Source organism: Xiphophorus hellerii, chromosome 19, assembly GCF_003331165.1.
Source record: "Xiphophorus hellerii strain 12219 chromosome 19, Xiphophorus_hellerii-4.1, whole genome shotgun sequence".
Taxonomy (NCBI): domain Eukaryota; kingdom Metazoa; phylum Chordata; class Actinopteri; order Cyprinodontiformes; family Poeciliidae; genus Xiphophorus; species Xiphophorus hellerii.
This window is the reverse complement of record NC_045690.1, coordinates 4,068,555-4,092,545: the sequence shown is the minus strand read 5'-3', so window position 1 is coordinate 4,092,545 and position 23,991 is coordinate 4,068,555. Positions and strand designations below refer to the sequence as shown.

The 23,991-nt window shown below is 38.5% G+C and overlaps 2 protein-coding genes across 4 annotated transcripts in view; one reads left to right on the top strand and one right to left on the bottom strand.

Annotated features, from left to right (window-relative positions):
- Window positions 1–9,298, top strand: part of fancm (FA complementation group M) — a 45,615-nt gene extending 36,317 nt beyond the window's left edge. Inside the window, 12 exon segments of the mRNA XM_032547832.1 lie at window positions 650–735; window positions 1,158–1,226; window positions 1,634–1,753; window positions 2,413–2,460; window positions 2,462–2,573; window positions 2,657–2,763; window positions 3,828–4,151; window positions 4,153–4,246; window positions 4,991–5,070; window positions 6,032–6,398; window positions 7,378–7,672; window positions 8,145–9,298. Of these exon segments, the coding sequence (XP_032403723.1) occupies window positions 650–735; window positions 1,158–1,226; window positions 1,634–1,753; window positions 2,413–2,460; window positions 2,462–2,573; window positions 2,657–2,763; window positions 3,828–4,151; window positions 4,153–4,246; window positions 4,991–5,070; window positions 6,032–6,398; window positions 7,378–7,672; window positions 8,145–8,274 (1,832 nt within the window). The 3' untranslated portion in view covers window positions 8,275–9,298.
- slc25a29l (solute carrier family 25 member 29-like) lies at window positions 9,142–20,930 on the bottom strand. 3 transcript variants are annotated; one of them, XM_032547828.1, is made up of 4 exons: window positions 20,393–20,930; window positions 14,697–16,324; window positions 12,564–12,647; window positions 9,142–11,449 (listed from the first exon to the last, which is right to left on the bottom strand). In XM_032547828.1, the coding sequence occupies exon 4, from the start codon at window positions 11,447–11,449 to the stop codon at window positions 10,694–10,696; it is 756 nt and encodes a 251-aa protein (XP_032403719.1). In that variant the 5' UTR covers window positions 12,564–12,647; window positions 14,697–16,324; window positions 20,393–20,930; the 3' UTR covers window positions 9,142–10,693. The 3 variants fall into 3 exon arrangements, with proteins under 3 accessions (XP_032403719.1, XP_032403718.1, XP_032403721.1); XM_032547827.1 differs by having other exon boundaries at window positions 12,564–16,324; XM_032547830.1 differs by lacking the exon at window positions 20,393–20,930 and having other exon boundaries at window positions 16,280–16,298.
- Between the last annotated feature and the right edge of the window lie 3,061 nt (window positions 20,931–23,991).

Sequence of the window (23,991 nt, the reverse complement as noted above, 5' to 3'; positions counted from 1 at the left end):
AGTAAAAAGTACAAGTTCCATTGGCAGATTATTTCACTTAAAACATGGGACAAAATCTCTCAGGTTGCTAGGTAACGGTCTGGGCTGGCTGGGGTTGCTAGGTAACGTGCAGTGCCCAAGGAATGTTACTCAACATGTAAAATATCTGCCAGTATAACTAGTACTTTTTCATCAATATTAAAGAATTATTAACTTAAAACAACTACATCTTGTTGAAAAGTTACTTGTAAGTTAGTTTTGTGAAGTGTACTAAGATATTTACCCTAGACAGTAGACCAAAAATACTTGGTAAGATTTTGTGTTTTTACAGTGTTGAAGTATTATACTATGTGTAATATATATTGTTCTTTTACCCCTACCATTTTATATTGTTCATATGATTTATTTACTTATGTGATGTTTTCCACCTTTTACATTTTATACATTTTCTCAGGTTGATTTTAAATGAGAACTAGTTCTCAAACATTTTATCCTGGTAAAATGAAGGTTTGATAACGATTGTAAATCTATATACGAGTTTCCGCTTTTTGAATTTAATTAATGAAATGAGAAAACTTTTTGTTGAATGTCCTGTTTTTATTTAGATGTACCTGTAAATCAGTTTGATTCTGTAGCTCAAATGTGTGTTTTTTTTTTGTTTGCTCATTAGCAGAGTGTTGCAGCGACAGCGAAGAGGAAGTCGTGCTTCTCAAAAGAAGACATCACAAGGTCAACCCCTTGTCCTCCCCAGAAGTGGTGAGCAAAGCTTAACTGAACATTTTCTTTTCATCAACGGCAGGAATTATATATAAAAAAAACATTTTGACCTGTTGATACCAATTTTAGCTACAAGAACAGCATAACCCATATTATTTTTGGAAGGTGTCAGTGATTGTGGCTGACTGGTGTTTTGGGTTATTCAGCTTATGGTTTGTGTAACTAAAAGTTTCACTTTCTGAAACAAGTGACAAAAATATCAAACCTCACTTGACTATTTTAAATTTGTCAATGAGGTTCACAAACAAACTGAAGCACAACAAAGTTTCATTTCTCTGCAGTGGAACCAAAAAAAAAAAACTGCCATCACAAGACGTGTCATTTTGCTACGATAACGAGGACGCATTAGCATTAGCATTAGCATTAGCATGCTACATAAAATGTTTATTGTTTTCTGCCAGTCTAAGAGCCTGAGTGATGTGGACTCACCTGTGGTGGCAAAGAAGAAACGTTCTTCTGTACTGAATACGGTAAGAATATCGACATTAGCAGTGAAAAACATATTCACTGAGTTGGGTAGTAACTAGTTACATTTACTCAATTACATTTACTTTGTGACTTTTTTGAAAAAAATTACTTTTGGGAGTATTTTTACTATGCTGTGCTTTTTACATTTGAGTAATTATATTGTGAAGTATCTCTACTCTTACATTGAGTAAAATGACTTGAATAAGTAATGCTAAGCCTGGTGGGGGAACAAGTAAAGCCTGGTGGCCCGCCAGTTTTATATTACACTGAGGTAAGCCCTGAATGCTGCTTTGGTTCTGGGCATGGAGAAGCAGGCCAAAATCAATAATAGATAAATGGGGGGGGAACATGTACAAGTATCATTACTGTAAATGAGACATTAATAACAGTCTAATCTTCTGTCATCCAGACTGACGAAACTCAAGCTGGAGATTTTTTGGATGATGATTTCCAGAACTGCTCCATCTTCATGCGAAGAAGAACAACAACTGGAGCCAAGAGGCAACAAATCCAGCAGTCCAGCAACAAGGTCAGTACGGCAACAGATGGGCCTGCAGGGCAGTGAGGTGAAGCTAACTGATTAGCTTCTAGATTTCCATGTCAGTGACACCCAGAGTCGGCTTACATTTACTCAGTTACTTTTACTTGAGTAACTTTTTTGAAAAAATTACTTTTAGGAGTATTTGTACTATGCTGTACTTTTAAGTTTTACTTGAGTAATTTTAGTATGAAGTATTTTTACTCTTACTTGAGTAAAATCTCTGGATTTTCTACCCACTGAATGAAAAACAAACATGATTTAACAAAAAATTCACCTGACACAGACACACACCTGCAGTTTTTGGTAAAGTTTTTTATTCAAAGAAACTGATTTTTATTGGGGTTTTTTGTTACTTACATGAATTATTGTCATTTTTGTTCTTAAAATACTAAAATTTCTATTTAGCTTTATACTTCAGGTCAGTCTGATTATGTAACTGTTAAATATTAACACTATGTTGAAGTAGTGCTACTCTTACCTGAGTACAATTTTTGGGTACTTTACTCCCGTCTGGTGACACCAGCAGAGATACAGGTGTGTATTAGTCTTCTGGTCTTCTTAATTAGCTTTAACATGTTTATTTTTATGTCAGCTCAGCTGCACCGTTACATTAAATTCAAATGTAGTTTTTTTTTGCTCTGCATCAGAACCCCAGAGGTCAGAAAGCACGTCAGTTTCTGGATGAAGAGGCAGAGCTTGTCAGAAGATGAAGAGGATGTTTCGTCTGACGAAGAGGACGGAGCAGATCTGAATCGGTCCCTGGAAGGCTTCGTTGTGGACAACATGCACCTTTCCCAGGGACTGAATGGTAGGTAACCTGCTCGGTCTTTAGCGCGTTGTTCAGATCTCATTAGGTTCTGTTAACCCTGGTTCGGTTCTGCTCCTCATCAGACTCAGAGATGCATGGAGTTTACTTGAAGTCTGTGAGAAGCCCTGCAGTCCGGGGAAAATTCAAAATGTCTTATAAAAACCATCAAAACATGGATATTTTTTCTCAGGTAATTCATGCTTTACTCTCTACTTTTATTTTAAAAAGGCACTAATATGTAAAATTAACTTTTTTTTAGCTTTACATCATGTTATAATGTTATTCCATCATTAAAAACATACCTGAAGTGTTTCTTTGGTTCTTTCATACATGTTTGAGAAATCCTTTAATCGCCGTGGCAACCATTCAGCTGTGCAAAACACCTGGGTGGACCTAGCCCCGCCTTCGAGGCGTAACTCCTCTTCAGAGCTACAGTTTCCAAGCTTCCCGCCCCACAGAGCGGACCCTCCCCCGTGACTCCTCTACTCGGATCCTTCAGACTAGCCAGCAGCAATTAGCAAACATCTGCTGAGCTCATTAAACGAACTACTTCTCAGTGCAACGCTGGTAAAAATGTTGTTAAAGGGTTAACAACATTTTAACAGCAATTCCTGAATAATCATAATCACATCATGATTACTTCCTAAAGGCAGAGTTTCAGAAAGAAGTGGAAGTTCTTAAAGGGAAAGAGGCCCAATTTCAAGGCATCAAATTACAGTCAAATTTCTGTAAAAACACCAAATCTCACCAAGTATTGTTAGTCTTGTTTCTAATCCAAATATCTTATTATACATGAAATAAGACAAAACTAACTTACAAGTATCTTTTCAACAAGGTCTAATAGCTTGTTTTAAGTAAATAACTCCTTAATATTGATTAAAAAAGTCAAAATTCTTTTGGCAGATAAATTTACTTATAAGACAATTTCCCATTGTTATAAGTAAAATAATTTGCTTATGGAACAAGTACTTTTTCATCAATATTAAAGAATTATCTACTTAAAACAAGCTATAATGCCTTGCTGACAAGTTACTTTTAAGTTAGTTTTGTCTTATTTCATGTATAATAAGATATTTGGATTAGAAACAAGACTAAAAATACTTGGTAAGATTGTGTGTTTTTGCAGTGTATTTGAGTTTTTATAACAGCTGAAGATCACATGGTTACTTCATTGTGCTACAAAATGCCACTATATGCCTGCAAAAGTACATAAAACAAAACCCAAATTGACCTAAAGTGACCTTTTGCTGGCAGGTGCCTGAGATGGATGAGACGTATGCAGAGGACAGCTTTGTGGTTGGCAGTGATGAAGAGGAGGAGGAGAGTAACGAGGAAGAGCCTGAAGACGTCGAACTTCTGCCCGACGTGTCGCTCATTGATGGGAGACGGCAGTACGCAACCAGACGGCGCATTTTCCTGCACAAAGCCAGAGCGGGACTCGAAACCAATGCCAGAACTCGACCCGCTGCAGAGCAAAGAACCAGAACCAAACGCTCGCGGGTCGTCTGCCTGAGCGAGTCCAGCGAAGAGGAGACGGAGGAAGTGGGCAAAAATCAGAATCCAGATCCCAGCGGGCAGGAAAACGGTGTCCTCTGCTGTTGCTAGCGTAGCATCTAAAGTCTCATTATTGAGTAAAGAACAGAGTGAAGAGCAGCAAAATGAAAGGTAAGTAGGTGGAATACATGCTGACTGTCCTCTTCATGAGACTGTCTTGGGAAAACACAGTATCTTCATTCAGAGTCTTCCTCAGATTCACTGTAATACAGACAAGAGATCCGTCCTCCAACAGCTACATCTCCATCTATAATAACTCTGAAGAGTTTCAGTTAGTTTGAGTTACAACAACATTTAATTTCCCTTTAGGAATCAATGAAATATTTTTGAATTGAATTGAATGTTCCACATGACGCCTTCCCATTAGAGAAAGCTTTTTTTATATTTAAGGTTTATTGAAACTTATGGAGATATAGGCCTGTCACAATAAGCAATAAATCAATTATACAATAAATTAAAACAGACTCAATCATTTCCATTTGCATGATTTATTGTTTTTCTCCGTTTCTACCAGAAAACTGGTTGAGAAAAGTCTTCAATCTTCTGCTTTGATCTCAATTAGCTTCTTCGCAAGTAACGTCTGGGACAATTTATGGTCCAGCAAAATTTGTTACTGTAACAGGCTTATAGAGATACAAACACAAAGCAAGAAGAACAAGAAAGTTAATAGAAAGTTTGTCAACATGTTGTTGCTAGGTAACCAAAAATGAGTGAGTCAGTTGAGCAGCTAAAGCCCTTCCTTTGCCTATTTTGGATCAGACTTCACTTAAATGATCTAACTTGTTTTCTAATGATATTATGTGTCTAATGTGATATGTTATTGATTTATTGCCCAGCCCAGTCATTTTCTGTTTTTCCTGCAGACTGTCGTCAGAGGTTAGAGAATCAACATCTGCTCTCGGATGAGCTCGACTTCGCGGAGCAAGAGGCGACTTTAATAACAGTAAAGAAATTCCTCGATTATTAAGAGAGACGATAGCTGCGTTTCCATTCACTATAAAACTGCAAAAACCAATTTGTTTAGTAGAAAGAACAGTTTTCGAAAAAACTCCAGTTTTTGCGTTAGAATGAGGTGTTTTTTTTTTTCCAGCCGTATCGACAGATTTATTTCGCAAAACTACTGAAACCTCTTCTGTCAAGTCACATGTTTTTAAGGTGACTTCTTTTTTTGAAAACATTTGCACTTTAACTTTACACCCTGAATTAAATTTTTTTAATATATATATTAATTTTTTTATGTTGTATATTTGTAAGTGACTCTGCTAAAGTCTCGATTCATTTTGGGTTGTTTGTGTTGCTTTTCTCTTATTTTTTAAGTTTTGTTTTTTTCTGTATGTGTTGTGAAAACATAATGTATGGCATCTTTTTGAGGTTGATTGTAGATGTTAATAATAATAATAAAAACATCTTGAGTCACGTGATCAACAACCGGATGTTACTACTGGCGGAAACAACAAAGAAGACAACAGGAAGTACTAAGAGGATGATGGTTTTAGTTTTTTTCCCCGGATTGTGTGTACAGGTTATAGAAAGTTGTGTGCCATTTAAATATGTTGAATCCATCGCTTTTCTGTAAAATTAGCAAATACAAGTTCCCCAAAATGTCATATGTAGCCGCTCCCAAATATAAGGGTCTTCTCTGATTACTGATTATGTAACTTCAATATTAATGCGTCATACCATGGTTTTAATGGTCAGTTGCCATGGTTTTTAGAGGACGTACCTCGAGAACGAGCTTATTCACGTGTGATTTTAATATAGTCTTTCGTAATGGAAACACGGACAGTTGCGAAATTGTTTCTTTTTTGTTTTGTTTGTTTTTTATTATTATTATAACATCGACAAAAATTTGCGCACACTTGTCACGGAAACGCAGCTTGTGACCTCTCACCCTAACTTTGCAGGGACTTCCTTCCACGTCCTCAGCGGGTCAGGGGTCCGCTCCTCAGGATCCGGTTCCGCCGGTGACCGAGCCGCCGCCGCCGCCGCCGCCTCTCCCCGGGTCGGTCAGCATCCTGGTGGACAGCCGCTGCACCGGCGGCATGGTGGAGCTGGTGATGAGTCTGCGTCAGCGCCACGGGGCTGACGTCCACGTCTGCTCGCTGGACAGCAACTACTCCATCGTGAGCAACCGCATGGCGGTGATGAGGCAGAGCCAATCGGATTTGGCCGCGATGCAGAACCGGAAGCGACTGGCGGAGAGATTGAGCAACATGCAGGAGTTGTTTGAGAGAGTGTGTCTGATAGTGGAGAAAGATCGGTTCAAGCAGGGTGGGTTTTAAAGATTTACGGCCTGATTTAAAGCTGCAGTGTGTAACCTTTATAAAAATGTGTTTGTTTTTCACCATGTTGTGACAGTATGGTATAAGACAAATCTGTGAAAACTTACATCTCCTGTCTGAACAAATGAACCGCTCCTGGTCAGAAACAACCAATCAGAGCCAGGGGGCGGGTCTTAGCACTGCTAAATTTGGTAATGGCAAAGAAATTACAGGAAAATCCTTTATCCAATGTCATCATTGGCTATGCTAACTATCCTTAGCATCCATGACATTCTCCTCTAGCTGTAGTGTAGCAGAGAGCAGATGGGGAAGGAGGAGAAAGATGGGAAGCCCCACACCAGATTGTGATTGACAGCGCTACGACCTGCCCCCTGGTTCTGATTGGTTGTTTCTAGGTATTAGAGAAGGCAGAGGAGCTCGAGTTTTTTTTTTCTTTCACATACTGTCATGCTGACAGTTTTAACAAATATATGGAAAACATTTCTTTGTAAAAGTTGTTACTTTTACAAGAAAATCTGTAAAGTTATATTTACAAAAATATGTTTTTCTGTATTTCTTAAAATTTTCACCCCATGGTATGTGTGATATGGAGACAGATAATTGTGAAAAAATTGACTTTTTGTACCTCCTCTCGATCAAAACTAATCAGAGCCAGGTCAAAGGTATTAACACTGTCAATCATCCTTGTATATGCGCTGCTCAATGTCCAAATAGCGGAGAAACAATTTGCAGTTACAGAAAAACTGTTTATCCACCATCATTCAGCAGCTGTGCTAAATAGCATTAGCATTTGTGGCAGGGTAAGTTGTGGTGAACCAGCTGCAGCATACAGGAGATTTATTGACAGCGCTAAGCCCCTCCCCCTGGCTCTGATTGGTTGTTTCTGACTGCAAACGACAGTAACAAACACTGTCAAAAATATTTTTTAATAAAAGTGACAAGCCTGACTGTTTTTGTTTACGACGCAGGTGAAGTTTCCCGCCCTTTCCAGCGAACCCGTTACTATGACAACACTTTAGCGGCCCTGGTCAGGGCCGGGGTTCGCCTGCTGTGGAGCGACGGCGCCGAGGAGAGCGCTGGGTTGTTGGCGGACCTGGCCAAGCTGGAGCGGCGTAAAGGTCAGGGCATCGCGGTGCCCCTGAAGGTCAAAGGTCAGCGCAGGGAGCAGGCACTGCAGATGTACCTGAGTCTGCCTTCGGTCAGCCATGTTCACGCTCTCTACCTGCTGCACAACTTCAGCTGCGTCGCACAGCTGATGAACGGGTAAAAGTTCTGACAGAACCGGGACGGGTCCAGCTGTCAGAGAGTGGCACCGTCCCTTTAAATGGATCATCTATCCGTCTAGTCCATCTGTTCATCCATCTGTTCACCTCTATTCATTCTCACATCTGCTCATCAGTCCGTTCATCCATTAATCTATCTGCTTATTCAACTAACCATCCATCCATCCGTCATCCATCCGTTCAGTTTTTGTTGTAGATGTTCACCTCTTTCTCTCTCCGGTTGTCTGCTCCTACATCCATCCATCGGTTCAGTTATTCCTCCGTTCGTCTGTCCCCTTATTCATCCGTCTTCTCATCCTTCTATCCATGAAACAGTTTACCCCTCATCCATCACAGATTCATCGATCTGTGAATAAATCAATTTATTTATTCTATAATTGAGTCAGTAGAGAATCTGGACAACTCATAAATGTGTCACAATTCTGTATTTTCTTCTTGTTTTTTACTTCCAGCTCCGTTGAGTCGATCCAGAAAGGCGGCTGCATGAGCCGATCCAGAGCCGAGGAGATCTACCGCTTCCTGCGTCGCTCCTGTGACTCCGCCCACTTCACCAAAACACCCAAAGCTGGAAAAAACGGCTAGAGCCCCGAAGGAGACGTGTAGCCCCGACATCGAATCTGTTCAGCAGCTTTGGCAAAATTATCGAGGCTCAAAAGTGCAACAATTCAATAAATATTCTGAAAGTAAAAACCTGCATGGGATGTTTAAAACAAAAAATATTAATACATCCATTAAAATTTAAACACATCATGAATTATGTTAAATTTCATTTACATTTAATATTCTGCTGATTATATATTATGGAATTATTGCACTTTTGTTCCTTGATTTGCTGATTCCAGTTACTGTGTAACTTTGTAGAAATTCCTCAGTGAGCGAAACGCCTCATCTTTTGCACAAGTTAAAGTAAATCAGGGGTGTCCAAACTTTTTGTCCCAGGATCCAAACTGTTTAATTTTAACTACTGGCAGGCCTCAAAATTTATCAAATGAAAGGTTTTACTTACAAAATAGTAAAAATGTTATGAAATCTGTACATCATTATAACCCCAAAACATAAAATGAGGCTTCAGATTGTTGGATCATTAAAAGAAAAACCATTTTAAAAATTGTTTTCTTGTCTTGTGGTTACGGCCGAACAATAATTACAAGGGCCACAAATGGCCCCAGGACCTTACTTTGGACACCCCAGGGTTAAAAACACAAACCTCAACATTAAAGTAGACAAAATATTTGTTTTTATTCTCTATTTTTTCTTAACACTAAGATCCTTATCAAGAAATCTAAAGCACACTTTTGTCAAATAATGTGCATAAAAGTACAATAAATATAATTATTTTTTGTGATTTGCATTTTTATACTCGTAATATTGCTTCTCACCGCTAGAGGTCAACATCTACTGACGTCAAACTGCTTTAATTTTCCACAATTGAAACTTGTGCAAACCGTCTTAGAAAACAAATCTTTATTTTTTTTTTAAAGATCTACCTTTGGATGGCTACTTTGGTACAAAGTATCGTACAGAATCAAGCACAGAATACAAAGCAGCATTCGACAGCTAAAGCAATCCTTCCAACTTAAAAAAAAAAAAGCAAAACAAATTACAAGAAAGATTTACAAGTCATTCTAAAGCCTCAACAACAATCAGCAGCACTTTCACATTAATGTACATTATGTCCAACACAACACGCACCATCTACATACAGGGATATTACTTGTTTCTGCATGATTATTGGGAAATTTAACCCACATTTAAGCTCTTAAGTCTCAACATTCATCCAGTATAATCCATGCTATTCTGTAAAATATGCAGGTATGTAAAAAGAGCAGCTAATGGTGCAAGTGGGCGAACGTAGCTGGTCTGCTGCTGCCCCCTTGTGGACAAAGTGACTTCTGATAACAGTTTTCATTTCTTCCAACCCAACTCTACTCAACACAGCATTCAGTGTTTTTAGTAGTTACTGCAAAAAAAAAACACATTTCGTCTTTGTTTCTTCAACCATTCATGTAGTTATTATAAGGTGCTTCTTTAAAACACAGACTTACGTTTGATTTTATCTGAGAAAATATCCAAAAATATATTTATGTTAACACAAGGAGGTTAAAGTCACACAAAGCCAGCCGACCTTTTAAAAATACTTTGAGAACGTTTTTGTAAACTATTCTCCGTTATTGCAAGATGCCAGATAATCATGATGGTTTTGATAAGTTATGGTCATAAAAAATGACCAGAATAACTGCAAAGAATTACATGCATGCAGTCACTATCTGACCTAGGTAGTAGGGATGCACAATAAATATCGGAACCAACATCGGTATCGGACAATATCTGTCAGATATGAACAATCTGTATTCATTTAACCCCCCCAAATGTGTTGTAAAAGTGGTAAAATATAGATATCTGTAAATATTAACATCAAATATGGTTATTGGCTCATATTTTCATATTGATGCATCTTTACTAAACAGCATTATTGTTTTTAAACTTGTTTGTAACAATTACAGTAACAATACAGTATGGGTGCACCGATTTATTTTGGGTGATCGGCCGATACTTGCATGTAAAGCCGATCTTATTTCAACCGCACGTTTGCAGTTAACAATAGTCACCTCACTGTCACAAACTGCTACATGTACCAACATTTCAGACAAAAAAAATAAACATTAGTATCGTCCAAAATCGGAATCGGCTTTTTTAAAGATACAGAAGCATTACCAGAATCTAACTCCAAACTGCTAAACACATAAAAATTAGCGGAAAGCAATGCTAACCGTTAAGATGATTGCAGAATTTATGTGCGTTTTTTATTTAAAGCTCTGTGATCGGCCTAAAAACTGCAATCGGTGCACCCTTACACTACAGTTTGCTAATAGAACTATTGTACAAAAGCATGGGTGAGAAAAGAAGCCATATATACACACAAATTCAGCTTTTAGTTTAAAAAAAGAAGTTTTTAAATACCACAGATGGATGGAGAGGTGAGTATCAGCTAACCTGCGCCTTACATGCTGGTCGGCTGCGGCTGCAGCTGCACGGCGGGCGGCTCAGAGTTCTGCATGCTGCATTCTTCCTCCCGTCGCATGTATATTAAAAACAGAGTCACAGTGGCGAAGGTGGTGGCGTTGACCGGGAACGCGCGCAGCAGTGTGGACGTGAGGCCGCGAGTGAACACCCGGTACCCCTCCTTCTGTAAGCTCTGCCTGACGCAGTCCGCGATCCCGCTGTACTTGTTGACGCCGCCGACGCCGTCGGCCTGCAGCCGCGACTTTATGACGTCCACCGGGTACGTGGAGAGCCAGGAGGCGATGCCCGACATCCCGCCGGCGAACAGCAGCTTCGGAATCATGTACGGATCCTCCGGCTCGCAGCCCAGCGAACGCGTCAGCACGTCGTACGCCAGGAAGTACACGCCAAAGCCGGGCGTCTCGCGCAGCAGCGTGGTCACCATGCCGCGGTTGATGCCCCGGAAACCTTCCTTCCTGTAGATTCTCACCAGGCAGTCCAGGGAGTTCTTGTACATCTTCCTCTTAGACTTCTTCTCGCCGGTTCCCTGCATCTGCATGCGCGTCTTCGCCAGCTCCATCGGGCAGCAGATGACACACTGGATGGCTCCGGCGGCAGCGCCCGCCAGGAACTGGTTGAGGGGCGTGTCGCGGCCGAGCCTCCGCATGGCATTGCCTTGGACGCCGAAGACAATGGCGTTGATGAACGTCAGCCCCATCATTGGAGAACCGATGCCTTTATACAGACCGAGCATCTGTGCAAAAGACAAACAAAGAGGTTTTCCTGCACCTGGGTTTGTAAGAGAAACATAAAACGAGTCTAAGACGGGGCGTGCTGTGGTGGCGCAGGGGGTTAGCACGCCCCACGCTTGGAGGCCTTAGTCCTCAACGCGGACGTCACGGGTTCGACTCCCTGTCCAGGCGACCTTTGCCGCATGTCTGCCTACTGTCGCAAACGAGACGAAGACGTGCAACAGATGAAGACATTTTAACAGTTAGCATTACTTTCTGATAATGTTGCATGTTTAGCAGTTTGGAGTTAGTTTATAAGCAATGTTGTTTTTTTGTGCTTAGCATTAGCTTCCACTACTTTTTGAGTTTGACAGTTCATTAGATTTAGCAGCAATAGCAGCATTGGCTACCACCAATGTAGTAGCTAACTATTGAGTTTGCTAATGTTTGGTGGTAGCTAGCTTCCTACTGGCAATAACTACTGCCGATTTTTGTGCAAACATTTATTCTCCATTACAACCAAGGCAGCCATTTTGAAGTATGTCCACCAGAAGAAAAAACAACATTAAGAAAATATATATGGTTTCCATGGTTCAACATATGTAGGCTATGATTTGACAAACACGTTCATCTAATTGGCTATTTTAGTGTAACCATCTAGAAAAATCTGAAAATACTTAACTGCCCAATCATGCCTTATTTGACACCAAAAAATATTAATCTGTGGTAAATATTAGCAAATGTAGCTCAAAAATAAATTATTTTACATCTCGAATTTTTCAAACAACTAAACTCCTGGGAACATCTTTGCCAGTTTAGGTTCTTTAAAGATTTTGCTGAAAATCTCTGAAAATCTTGCATTAACTTACAATCATGACTCCAACTAAATGCAACCAAGTTTCCAAGTTTTGAACCAACTAGAACTGAAACGTTAAAATCATAATTCCACCATGTGTGAAAGCGATGAGACCAAGCACACGCCACGAATAGCACAACAGTCCAAAGCCTTATTTAGCTCACTGATCCCAGCTGGAAGACACTCGTCTCTCTAAGGTGGGGCTGATGCATGTAATCGCAGATGGAGCTGAAACTAGACACTTAAAACCCAAGTAGGATAACAGAGAGGACGACACTTACCGATTCTTGGCGCACAATCGACTGAAAGCAGTGCAAAGTCCCGCGGTAAAGAGGTTTGTCCACATTTTGTACCTGAAGCCGCACCTGGGGACGACAGTGCTAACGTTAGCGGAGCGTTTGACAGACACAAAATAAAGAGCATAGTGACTACATATCACTGCAAAAACACACAATCTTACCAAGTAATTTTGGTCTTTTTTATAGTGCAAATATCTTAGTACACTTGAAATAAATTCTAACTTTTCAATAAATAAGTCTTTAAAATAGCAGAAAAAGTACTTCTGACATTGGTAGATTATTTTACCTATAATACATTTTTCTCAGTGTTTTAAGTGAAACCATTTGCCAGTTTAACCAGTACTTTTTCTGTCAATATTAAGGAGTTATTTACTTAAAACTAGCTTCAAAGATCTCAGTGCAGCTACAACTACCGAGGAAATATCTACAGCAATAGATTACTTGAAAACGGGTAAAGCCCCAGGCCCAGATGGGCTGCCAACAGAATTTTATAAGAAATGTAGAATATCTACAGGTGAGAAACTTTATTAGATCATCTCAAAATCAATGTGAGTCCATCCTTCTGATGTCCACCTTGGAAATGGAAATGAAGAATGATTGCTTTAGAAAAGGAATTATCTCCAAACTACATAGCATGTTAGTGGAGGGATCCTCCGAGTCGTCTTTATGGAAGCTCAATGCCTGGAGGGAGGATTTGCCTTCAGAGGACAGGCTGGGAGAAGGCGTGTGCTGAAGCACAAACACAAACTACCAATACACGCCTCAAAGTACTGCAATATAATTGGCTAATGAGAACATATGTGATGCCAGAAAAGCTTAATAAGTACAATGGTGCCATCCCAGACCTGTGTATTAGATGTGGAGAAGAGAAGGGAACATTCTTCCATTGTATCTGGAAATGCAAGAAAGTTGCACAATTCTGGAGGGAGATTAAACAAGCTCTAGAGATTATACTAGGTATAAAACCAGTTTTTGACCCCAAATTGTTCATTCTAGGTTTATATCCTGACAGACATCATATGTCCAGAAAGATTATTAGTGCCATGGATTTGTGTTTACTACTTGCAAAAAGAGTCATAGCACTCTCTTGGAAGAGTACCAGTAAACCAAAATTCAGTAACTGGATTAATGAAATGTCCACAACCTTACCAATGGAAAAGATTACTTTCATTATAAAAGGGAAACTATCGCTATTTCAAAATATTTGGGGTCCTTTTATGGAATATATAGAAAACATGGATATGGGTGAGTTATAGTTGTGGTTGGTCCCCTGCAGTGTCCTAAAATAATCTTCTTTATTTGTATACTTGACTGCTTTACTTTGAATTATACATTTGAGTTTGTTTTTCTTTTCTCATGTACTCTGTATGTAATAAGTGCTGCTCTAAAAGATCCCATAACGACCTGGCATGCAAGGAAACACAAGTTGAATGTTGGACAATAATTTAACTACCCTGGACTTTTCCTTTGATGTGAGAGCGCACAATGTTTTTCAAACATTGTTGAAAAATCAATAAAGATAATGTTGGAAAAAAAAAAACTAGCTTCAATATCTTACTGAAAACTTATTTATAAGTTAGCTTTCATATTAAATGTACTAAGATACCACTTTTCCATAAAGCTCCCCTTATAGATGTTAATTAATCTCTTAACACTCTCTAAATAATTAATAACCGTTATGCATTAATTGTGAGAAAGCGATGAAACCAACTAGTTTCTTGTCTCACCTATTTATTTTATTACACTAAATGTTTCAGACTACTTTGAAAGAACAATAAGCATTTGTAAGCTTAATTTTTTTTAGCATATATTAACAGTTATTAATGATTTAGAAAGTGTTTATAGAGCTTTAGTCATCTAAAGTTGCACAAGAAACTAGACCAAAAATACTTGGTAAGGTTGTGTTTTTGCAGTGTACAAAGCAGGGAAATAAGCAGACAATCATTCGTTTGAGGGGTTAAAATGCTTATGGGGTGCAACATTACCGAGTAAAACGTTGAGTAAAATAATAAAAAGGAGAAAAAAAGAAAATAAAAATGCCTTCTTGGCTTTTATATTTCTATAGCTCAAGACAGGACATTGGGTGAGATAAAGAAAGACCTGGACCATACTTACTAGGTCACATTTCCGTGGAGAGGTTGTTTATTTCTCTCTCTCATCTACAACACAGTGACACTGTAGCTGTTAAAGACAGCCGCCCCGAGCCCCAAGCAGACACCGGCTCAGGGAGAAACGACATCAAACAGCAAGGTGTCAAAAGAACTACAACCAACATCCATTCAGCCTCTGAAACAAGCTGCAACATTAACATTCGCCTTCATGGGAAGAAGCTTCCTCACCAGCGGACGCTTTTCCAGCACGGAAATATTTACTTTACGGCGGCTACGTTCACACTGCAGCCGGAAGTGGCAAGAAACATTTTATTTATTTATTTATTTTTGCCTTAAAGCGAGCCGTAGCCGATTTTTTATGACAGTCTGAAGAACACAAATTGGATTTTTTGATTGAATATGTGACTCTAAATCCATTACACATCTGATCGGGTCGCATTCATCCGACCGGAACCTCATTGACTCTCGACTATTCTGCGTCCTGAGACGCGCAAACATAAATAAGGAACAACAACCATGGCGGACAATAATGAGGATCAAGTTGTGAATGTGATAACTTTAAAATCGTAAGTTATTAGCATCCATGTTTACTTCCGCAAACACTGAACACTTCTTCTTTTCAGCACTGCGCTGCTCGCTAGCAGCTAGACGTTACTGCGCCCTCTACTGCGCATGAGGGACATTTCAGGTCTTTTGACTTCCATACAAGTCGCATATTTGGACTAGCTGGAAAACTGCCTGGATGATCCCCCATAAATATTTAATCGTAAATAATGTGAAGGAAATGTCATTTAAAATTCTTTATAAAATTTACCCTGCGGGAAAATTTTAAGATTCTGTCAGTCCTCTTTTGGCACCAAACTTTGGAAGGAGGTTTATTAATAACCATATTTTAACGTGTTTTTACTTAAGTTAGGGAAGTGTTTCATTCCGTTTTTCTAAATTCCCCAGAAAGGATCCTACATTTTTTTTTATATAATGAACTTTGCTCATTTGTTTTGCTAAATTTTACATTTATATATGCAAATTACCAATAAAGCGCCTCATTTTATTAAATATAAGGAGCTATATGTTAAATCAATAACAGTCCACTAAGGAAAAGGCTCTCAGAATAATTTATCTATGTAAATACTTTGTATACTTGTCATTTATTTAAATTTAAAAAGTCACATTTGGAAAAAATGACTAAAGAAAATACAAATAAAATCAGTTTTGGGTCACTTCAGGCTGTAGTGTGAACATATCCTATGAGTTACTGGATTCTTACAAAACAGCTGCCAATATTCACACACATTCTCTGAAGTAAACACAGCTGACCGGAAATATTATTTTTTAGGGTTTTGTAGTAGAAAATGAATAACTGGGTTGGATTAGGAAGTACTGTCCCGTCCTTACAGGATTTTCTGGCCCCAATTTAGTGAAATATACCCTAAAAGTAAAACATACATGGGAAAAATAATTACAAATTTCATCCTTATGTCGAAAATGTTTATGTTCTGTTATTTAAAAAATGTAAATTCAGTAAATTATGTTTATTGCCTAACAAAGGTGAAAGAAAATCAAAGGAAGGAATTAGGAAACACCCACCTTTCACAGTATCGAATGGATGGCCGACCAAAACACCAGCAGCACCTGCAAAAAAATTAAACTTAGTATATACAAGAGTATATCTGTGCACCGATTGTAGTTTTCTGACTTCCTGATTAAATGTTGTTTTTCAGAAGAATCACTAAATACAGCAAAACAAGTACGTCCAAGCAGAAAGCAAATAAATCTCGACTATAACTCTGCTTGGTTTCTGTACATTATCTGGGTTCCAATCTTTGTTTTTATGATTGTTGTTGTAAATTGTGAAGCACTTTAGTCAACTGCAGTTGTTTTAAATGCGCGACAAATAAATTTGACATCGACTGTGAATCGACACCGGCCCCATTTAGTCCGATTTAATCGAACTGTAGTTTGTTTTTCTAGAAAGTCCGGTTCATTTGGGACGGTGTGAATTAAACCGCTAACAACTCGGACCGCTCCAAAAGCAGGAAGTGGCTCACAGAGCAAGGCATTCTGGGTAAACACAACCAGAAAACATGCTAGCTTAGAGCTAGCAGGAGAAATGGCTTGTAGTCTTTTACAAACGAACAAAAAAATCCTACAAACATTTTTGTTTACGTTTGTTAATTAAGGAAGTTGGACTCTGTCTTTATTTGGGTGTTTTCATGTCGTTTGTTTCAGCGATTCTTGGTAGTTTTCCCCTTAATGTAAATCATTCTTCAGCTTTTCATGCAATATTAATATTTAGCTCATGTTCTGACACAAAAACCGTAAAAAGCAAATTATTTTTCTTAGGATTGGAGATATTTGTGCAAATGACACCAAACTGTGACATTTTCAAGCAAATCTGTTTTCATTTTGACATTTAATCAAGTTTCATCACATATTTCTGCAGCTGTAAATCTGTTTTTTATACATTTGTGGAAGCCTTTAGTTTTTTGGCTCCCTTCGCAGCCCGACCAGCTGTTGAGTCATCAGTTGGTCGCTGCACCTTTAGCAGTGACGTCAGTCGTAACGCGGCCCGTCCTTGACTCATGCCAATGACCCCAAAACTCAATTTTATAGGCCAATTATCACACTTTACGGGCCAAAGCACACTTTGAAAACGAAAACATGCGTAAAAATGAACTTTTCTGATCGACGGGAAGGTTTAAATTAGTAGGAAAACGTTTGGTTTTAACTCGCTGACCTTTGTGGGAGAGAAACATTTCTGACAAAGTTAATAAAACCCTAAGTGGGTCATTTATAAAACATCATAAGTGAGTTATTACAGGCAGAAAAAACAGACGCTGCACTGCAAAAACAACATTTTACCAAGTATTTTTGGTCTAGTTTCTATTGCAAATATATTATTACACTTTAAATAAGACAAAACTAACTTACAAGTAACGTTTCAGCAAGAAATGTCATCTTTTCAAGTCAATAATTCCATAATATTGTTTGTATTTTAATATTGATTGTATTTTACTATAAAATAGGCTCTAATTGGGGTTTTTTTCTACAAACTGCAGTTGAACATCTTGTAAAGCTACTTGAGAAGTCTATTGTTGCCGAAACAAAACAAGCAGAGAGACTTAAAAAGGAGCGGCGAAAACAAATGACGTGGATTAGAAATGCTTGTCAACAATTCATGGCTTCATCCAGAACAAGTTACTCTGGAATATCGTCTCTGCTGCCAGGATATTTAGCTGCTAGCATAGCATACAGGAACAGTCTTCAGTCAGAGGCTTCTGCAGATTCTCTGGAATACTGACTGCTACTGGAGCTCCTTCCTGTCCACAGCGTCACCACCCAAAACGACTCAACATTTTATTCCCCTTTGGGGTAAATAAAGTATTTTAAATGTAAATTGGCACACTACATAAAAAAATTAAAATAAATCGATTTTAATCTGCTTTTTTGTGAAATTATATTTTCAGTATAATGTTAAAAAAAAAAACTAGGAAGCTAAGCCCACCCACTTTTGTTTAAATATAAACTGGAGGAATTTAAAATGTTTTATTTGTTCACACTGTCCTTTTCCTCTTGTCACATCATTTAAACAGAATCTCTAAACCGTTTGAACACAAAAACTGGCTTCTCAATTAAAAATAATGTCTGAATCCGAATCTCTAGACTGAAATATTTGCATTTCTATTATTAACTGTTGATTTTGTTTAATAAGCTGCCACCTGCACCTCCCTCCAAACTCTTTCCAGATGTTTGCAGCACAGCCTTGAGGGAAGAACAGCTGACAAGTTTCCCAAACGTTCCTGTTGCTGCTTTTCAGTGGAAACCAGTTTACCAAGAATGAATGAACTCAGGACTCCCACAAACTTCCCAGATTGCAACTTTTACGTAAACATTTAGCAAAAAAACCATCAGCTTTATTGTGTTCTTATCCGTTTCATGAATCCTGAAACGCTGAGCTGTTTCTCAGCTTCTCGTTCAACAGTGTTGACATCTGAATCCACTCTGATCATCTATAATTCAACATCTACGAATTAATTATCCAAAGTTATTTGAGGCAGAATTTGTGGGCTAGAATGCAAAAGCAAAGACTTTCTTTGGGATCTAAACGAAATCCAGTTTCAGAACCACAAGTTTTTAAAAGCTGTTTTAAGATGCTCTAAAGGCCAAAAAATTTAACTTTTTCTATAAAACAGATACAATATAACCTTTGATACTGTCTTGATAAAAAAAAAGCAACTATACTGTCTTAATACTTCAGTTTTGTAGAGCAAATTTCACCCAGCACATGTTGGCAACCATTTTCTCCGTACAGTACGCCTGTAATGTTGAGACATGACACAGGAAAAAACTAAAATATTGTATTTTTTTAAGTGTACATTTGTCTGTGAGTTTTTTGTCAGTCACTTAAACAAAAAAATAATTAATGTATTGAACTAAAGTTGTCCAACTTTAAAGTTAAAAGACAATCTTTACAGGAATTTCAATGTTCGACTGGAACATAAGAAATAATCTGGAAGCTAAAGCATAAGTGTTCAACTCCTCCTAGTGATTTTCAGTAGTGGTAAGCAAATTATTTCATTTTGTCTTGACCTACTAGTTACTTGTTTTCTTTGTTTAAAAAAAAGTAAATGCATATTGAGCTAAAATTGCCTAACTTTAAAGTTAAAAGACAACTTTTACATAATTTTCACTAAATACTCAAGACTTTAATCTTTTGAATCATAGGGAATAATCTGGAAGCTAAGACATAATAAAAGTCTTCACTTCTTTTTACTCTGTTTCAAACAAAAAAGTAGCTTTGTTCTCGTTTATACTTACTTGCTTCAAATTAATTTAATGAAGAAAAGTTCCCAAACTTTAACGTTAAAATGCAAAATTTTCAGTAGAATCCAAGATTTCAATCTTTTGGATCATAAGAAATAATCTGGAAGCTAAAACATAATAAATGTTCACTTCTTCCCATTTATTTTCAAACAGAAAAGTAATAGTAAGCTAACCATTTTGTACACACATGTCCTCTCTTATCCTACTGATTACTTTTCTTTGTTTGTTTTCTTTGTTTGTTTTTTTTAACCGTTTGAAATTAATTAATAAAGTAAACGTTTCCAGTCAATTTTCTTTCTTATTTATCCAATATTAGATAAATATGTGAATAAACTGGTTGCATAGTTCTGAAGCCGATCCCTTGTCCTTTTATTGTGCAACTCCCCAATGTGTAATGAAGATGACTAATGGTCAGTCAACCCAGGACAGAAAAAAATAGGAGTATTAAGTCTATTAAACTCTGTGTAACCTCTAGAAAGATCAGAGTGCTGGTATTTCCTAACGCAGCTGCTGGGATATTGGGAAACAGACTGGGAATCAGGCTGGGAATCAGGCTGGGAAACAGACTGGGAATCAGGCTGGGAATCACCACCACCAGTCTCTGAGCTGCAGATCCCAAAAGTTGCATCCGGGTTACTACCAGCCTAAAAGAAATCAATAAATTAACAAATACCTGCTAATTCACAGCTTCCATTTTATTATCATCACTCCCTGTTGTTACAAAAGATGATCTGGATCCGGAGGTGTGAGACTCGCAGCTCTTCCTTATATTTTCCAGCTGAATGAGTTTCCTGCGATGGAAAATCACCGGCGCGGCTAAAGCTAATGCTAACCAGCTATGCTAACTCACCGACGGGAAAAAACAAACACACTCACCTCCCACACATCCAGCGGCGAAGTCTAGGGCCATTCCTTTAGTTAATTAACAAGTTGGAAGCTTTCACGTGGATTTAAGCTGTAATTCAGAATCAATTATAAAATATATATATATATATAGTTGTGTTTGGATCTGATTGAAACAGCAGATTTACCCCCCGGCTCGGTGGTCAGCCAGGCTGGAGAAGGTAAACAGCTACTATCCTAATGAAACCGGCTCTCACTTGGAGTAAATCGTCTTAATTTGTCCCTCTTACTAGAGCTGCTCTCCCTGCCAGACCTTTCTATTTCTGTACGGCGGCAGAAGGCGGAGGTGTGCCCTTTTTAAGGCGGCCCAATCGGCTTACTTGCAAGCAGACAACTCCCCTAGCGAGCCCTATCCACCCCCCGGATCCATTGGCTGCGGCGGCTTAAATGAGGGTTAAAATTGTCGCGGCTGATCCCACAGCGTCAAAATCAACAGTGTTATCGCCGTGGTGCCCAGCAGCTTGCGTGAGTTTGCGAAGGAGGACGAGAAGGACGGTCTGCTGCAAACTGCGTGACCCCTGAGCAACGTGAGCTGCAGGACACTGGGGCAACACAACATCAAAATTACCCAGAGCCACTTCAGCAAAAAGGATTCACAGTAAAATCATCCACAAGATTATTGGAATATTCTTGAAAAGTTTAACTATCCTTTGTAATTAAAAAATAAAGGAGGCAGCAGGGGCGATTCTAGGATCTGCCTTCTAGGGGGGCTGAGCCCCCAGCAGGGCTAAGACCCATGAGAAGATATTCGTTGGTGCTGTTTTCTAAATCTGACTGCTTATTTACATACATTCACAAACAAAATTAAGAGACATGTTGCAATTACAAAACACAACATTTTGTACTGAACAACTACAAAATAATATTCAAATAAATAAAGCCAATGCTGTACAAAATTTCCATTTATAAATATCACAAAAATATCAATAAATTAGGTCAAAAGGTCAACCAGCCCCCCCACTTTTATAAAATCAAACAAAATAGGTGTCGATCACCTCGGCTACTTTTGTTCTGGTTTGTGCAGCAAAATCTTTTGTTTGTGCTGCTATCATTTTAAAGATATAAAGGAAAATGTTCTCCAGGGGTCAACAGAGGTTAACCAGCCCCCCCCCCACCTTCTTCAAATCAGACGAAATGAGTGTCAATTAACCCGACTCCATTTGTGCTGGTTTGTGCAGCAAAAAGTTTTGTTTGTGCTGCTATCATTTTAAAGATATAAAGGAAAATGTTCTCCAAGGGTCATCAGAGGTCAACCACTCCTGTGGCCCTGCTCACATTTGCAAAAATAAATAAATTTGGTGTCAATCAACTGTGCTACGTGTGTGCAGCAAAAATTTTGGCTTGTGAAGCTTTGGCTTTGAAGATATCAATTACAGTTTACATTTCTTGATGTCAAGCGTTCTGGTTTTGCTTTGAACATATGACTGAAAACTTAAAGCAGAGAAGCTTCACTTATTCCATTATGACCAACTCATGATCACAATTGTTTACAAATTACTTTGAATATTGTTTTTTTTTTTGCACAGATGAGCTGTCTTATACTATACTGAAACAGTTACAGTTTTGGAAAATATGTAAAAAAAATACATTCCTTTTATGAGTCTTGCATACTGCAGGTGCAAGTGGACAAACGTACCTTGATGCACAGCTATGAAGTATTGAAAAGAAGTGTTGATGATAACGTTGACCTCAAAAAGGCTGAGTAGATGCCAAGCACATGTTTGGTTTTATTCTTATTTTTTGTATTTCAAAAGTACAGTTTGTCTAATACCATACCATACCAACTTTATTTATGAAGCACTTTATACACCGACAGGACCAAAGTGCTACACATAATCATAAAATACAATGCAATTATAAAATAGAAAAGATCAAATATAAAATACATATTAATATACAGACACAATAAAACAAAGTGTAACCTCTCAGATTGTGCCAAAAGCCAAAGAAAAAAGATGGGTCTTAAGAAGGGACTTTAGAACAGCGAGTGAAGAGGCCAAAGGAAGATCTGAGGCAGCTTGGGAGCTGCCGCAGAAAAAGCCCGGTTCCCTTTGAGCTGCACTTTGTTTTTAGCACCTTCTGAAGCAACTGATCAGCTGACCTGAGGGAACGGGAGGGTGTGTACGAATGTAACAGCTCAGACAGATAGGGAGGGGCGAGGCCATTAAGAGCTTTAAAAACAAATAAAAGGATTTTAAAATGAATCCTAAAATGAACTGGCAACTAGGCCTATTGCGATAAACAGTAAATCAATTAATCGCACCATAAATTAAAACTATCGACCTCATTGTAATTATCGGCTTTATCGTCTCTTCCGGCCTTTTTCTCTTTCTGTTGATGACACTGAATGAAAAAAGGCTCAACTCCGGCGCTCCCCACTGACATGTCCCTTCTTCATGCACACAACACGATCTTAGAGCTGTCGGCCCATTTTCAAAACCTGACAGACCACACATTAGCCGACAGAAATCCTAGCTATAACGGTTCGATCGGGTTCGGTCCTGCCGTGTGGTGTCCAACAATGGGCACAAAATAATGGCTACAAGTCCAGTTAACTAATTTTAAAACCAGGCATTAATCAATGCTTTACTACAAAACTCATCCATGCGTTTATCTTTAGTTGCATTTATTATTGCAACAGCGTCTTCACAGGTTTGTCCAACAATTAATCAAACAGCTGCAGCTGATCCAGAATGCTGCTGCTGGCGTTCTCACTAAAACCAGGAAGATAGAGCACATAACACCAGTTTTAAAGTCCCTCCACTGGCTCCTTGTAGCTCAAAGAATAGACTTTAAAATACTGTTGTTAGTTTATAAATCACTGAACGGCTTAGCACCACAATACATTAAAGATCTGCTGCTGTTGTATCAACCTTCCAGACCTCTCAGGTTCTGGTTCTGGTTCTGCTCTGCATCCCCAGAACCAGAACCAAACGAGGAGAAGCAGCTTTCAGCATCTATGCACCACAAATTTGGAACAAACTTCCAGAAAACTGTAAAACAGCTGAAACACTGACTTCTTTTAAATCTCAACTAAAAACCCACCTGTTTAGGATTGTATTTGAAACGTAATCAATTACAAATTTATTGATGGATCCTGGCTTAATGTTGTGTTTTGATTGTTGATTCTATGTTGCTTTGTGTTTCTGTTTGTAATGATGTAAAGCACTTTGAAATGCCTTGCTGTTGAAATGTGCTATACAAATAAAATTTGATTGATTGATTGATTTATGTCACGTTAGCGAAGAACAGCTGAAAAGTTACCAGGTTTCTCCTTGTCATTTCTATATTCTTTGCAGGAAATGTTGAATAAACATTAATGGTTGCGCCATGTCAGCTGTTTGGGATTCCCTCTGTAATTTCCCCTCAGAAAGTACGGAGGAGAATCCGCGCTTTCTAATTGGCTACCTGTTCATTGGCTACGATAACAATATTATCGTTTATCGCGATAATTTTTGAGGCAATTAATCGTTCAGCAAAATTTGTTATCGTGACAGGCCTAGTGGCAACCAGTGTAAGGAAGCAAAAATAGGGGAAATATGGTCAAATTTTTGTGTACCTGTTAAAAGACG

What these genes read in the sequence shown, in the direction of transcription:
- slc25a29l (XM_032547827.1), bottom strand. Translation starts at nt 11,449, where the DNA reads ATGCTCGGTCTGTATAAAGGCATCGGTTCTCCAATGATGGGGCTGACG.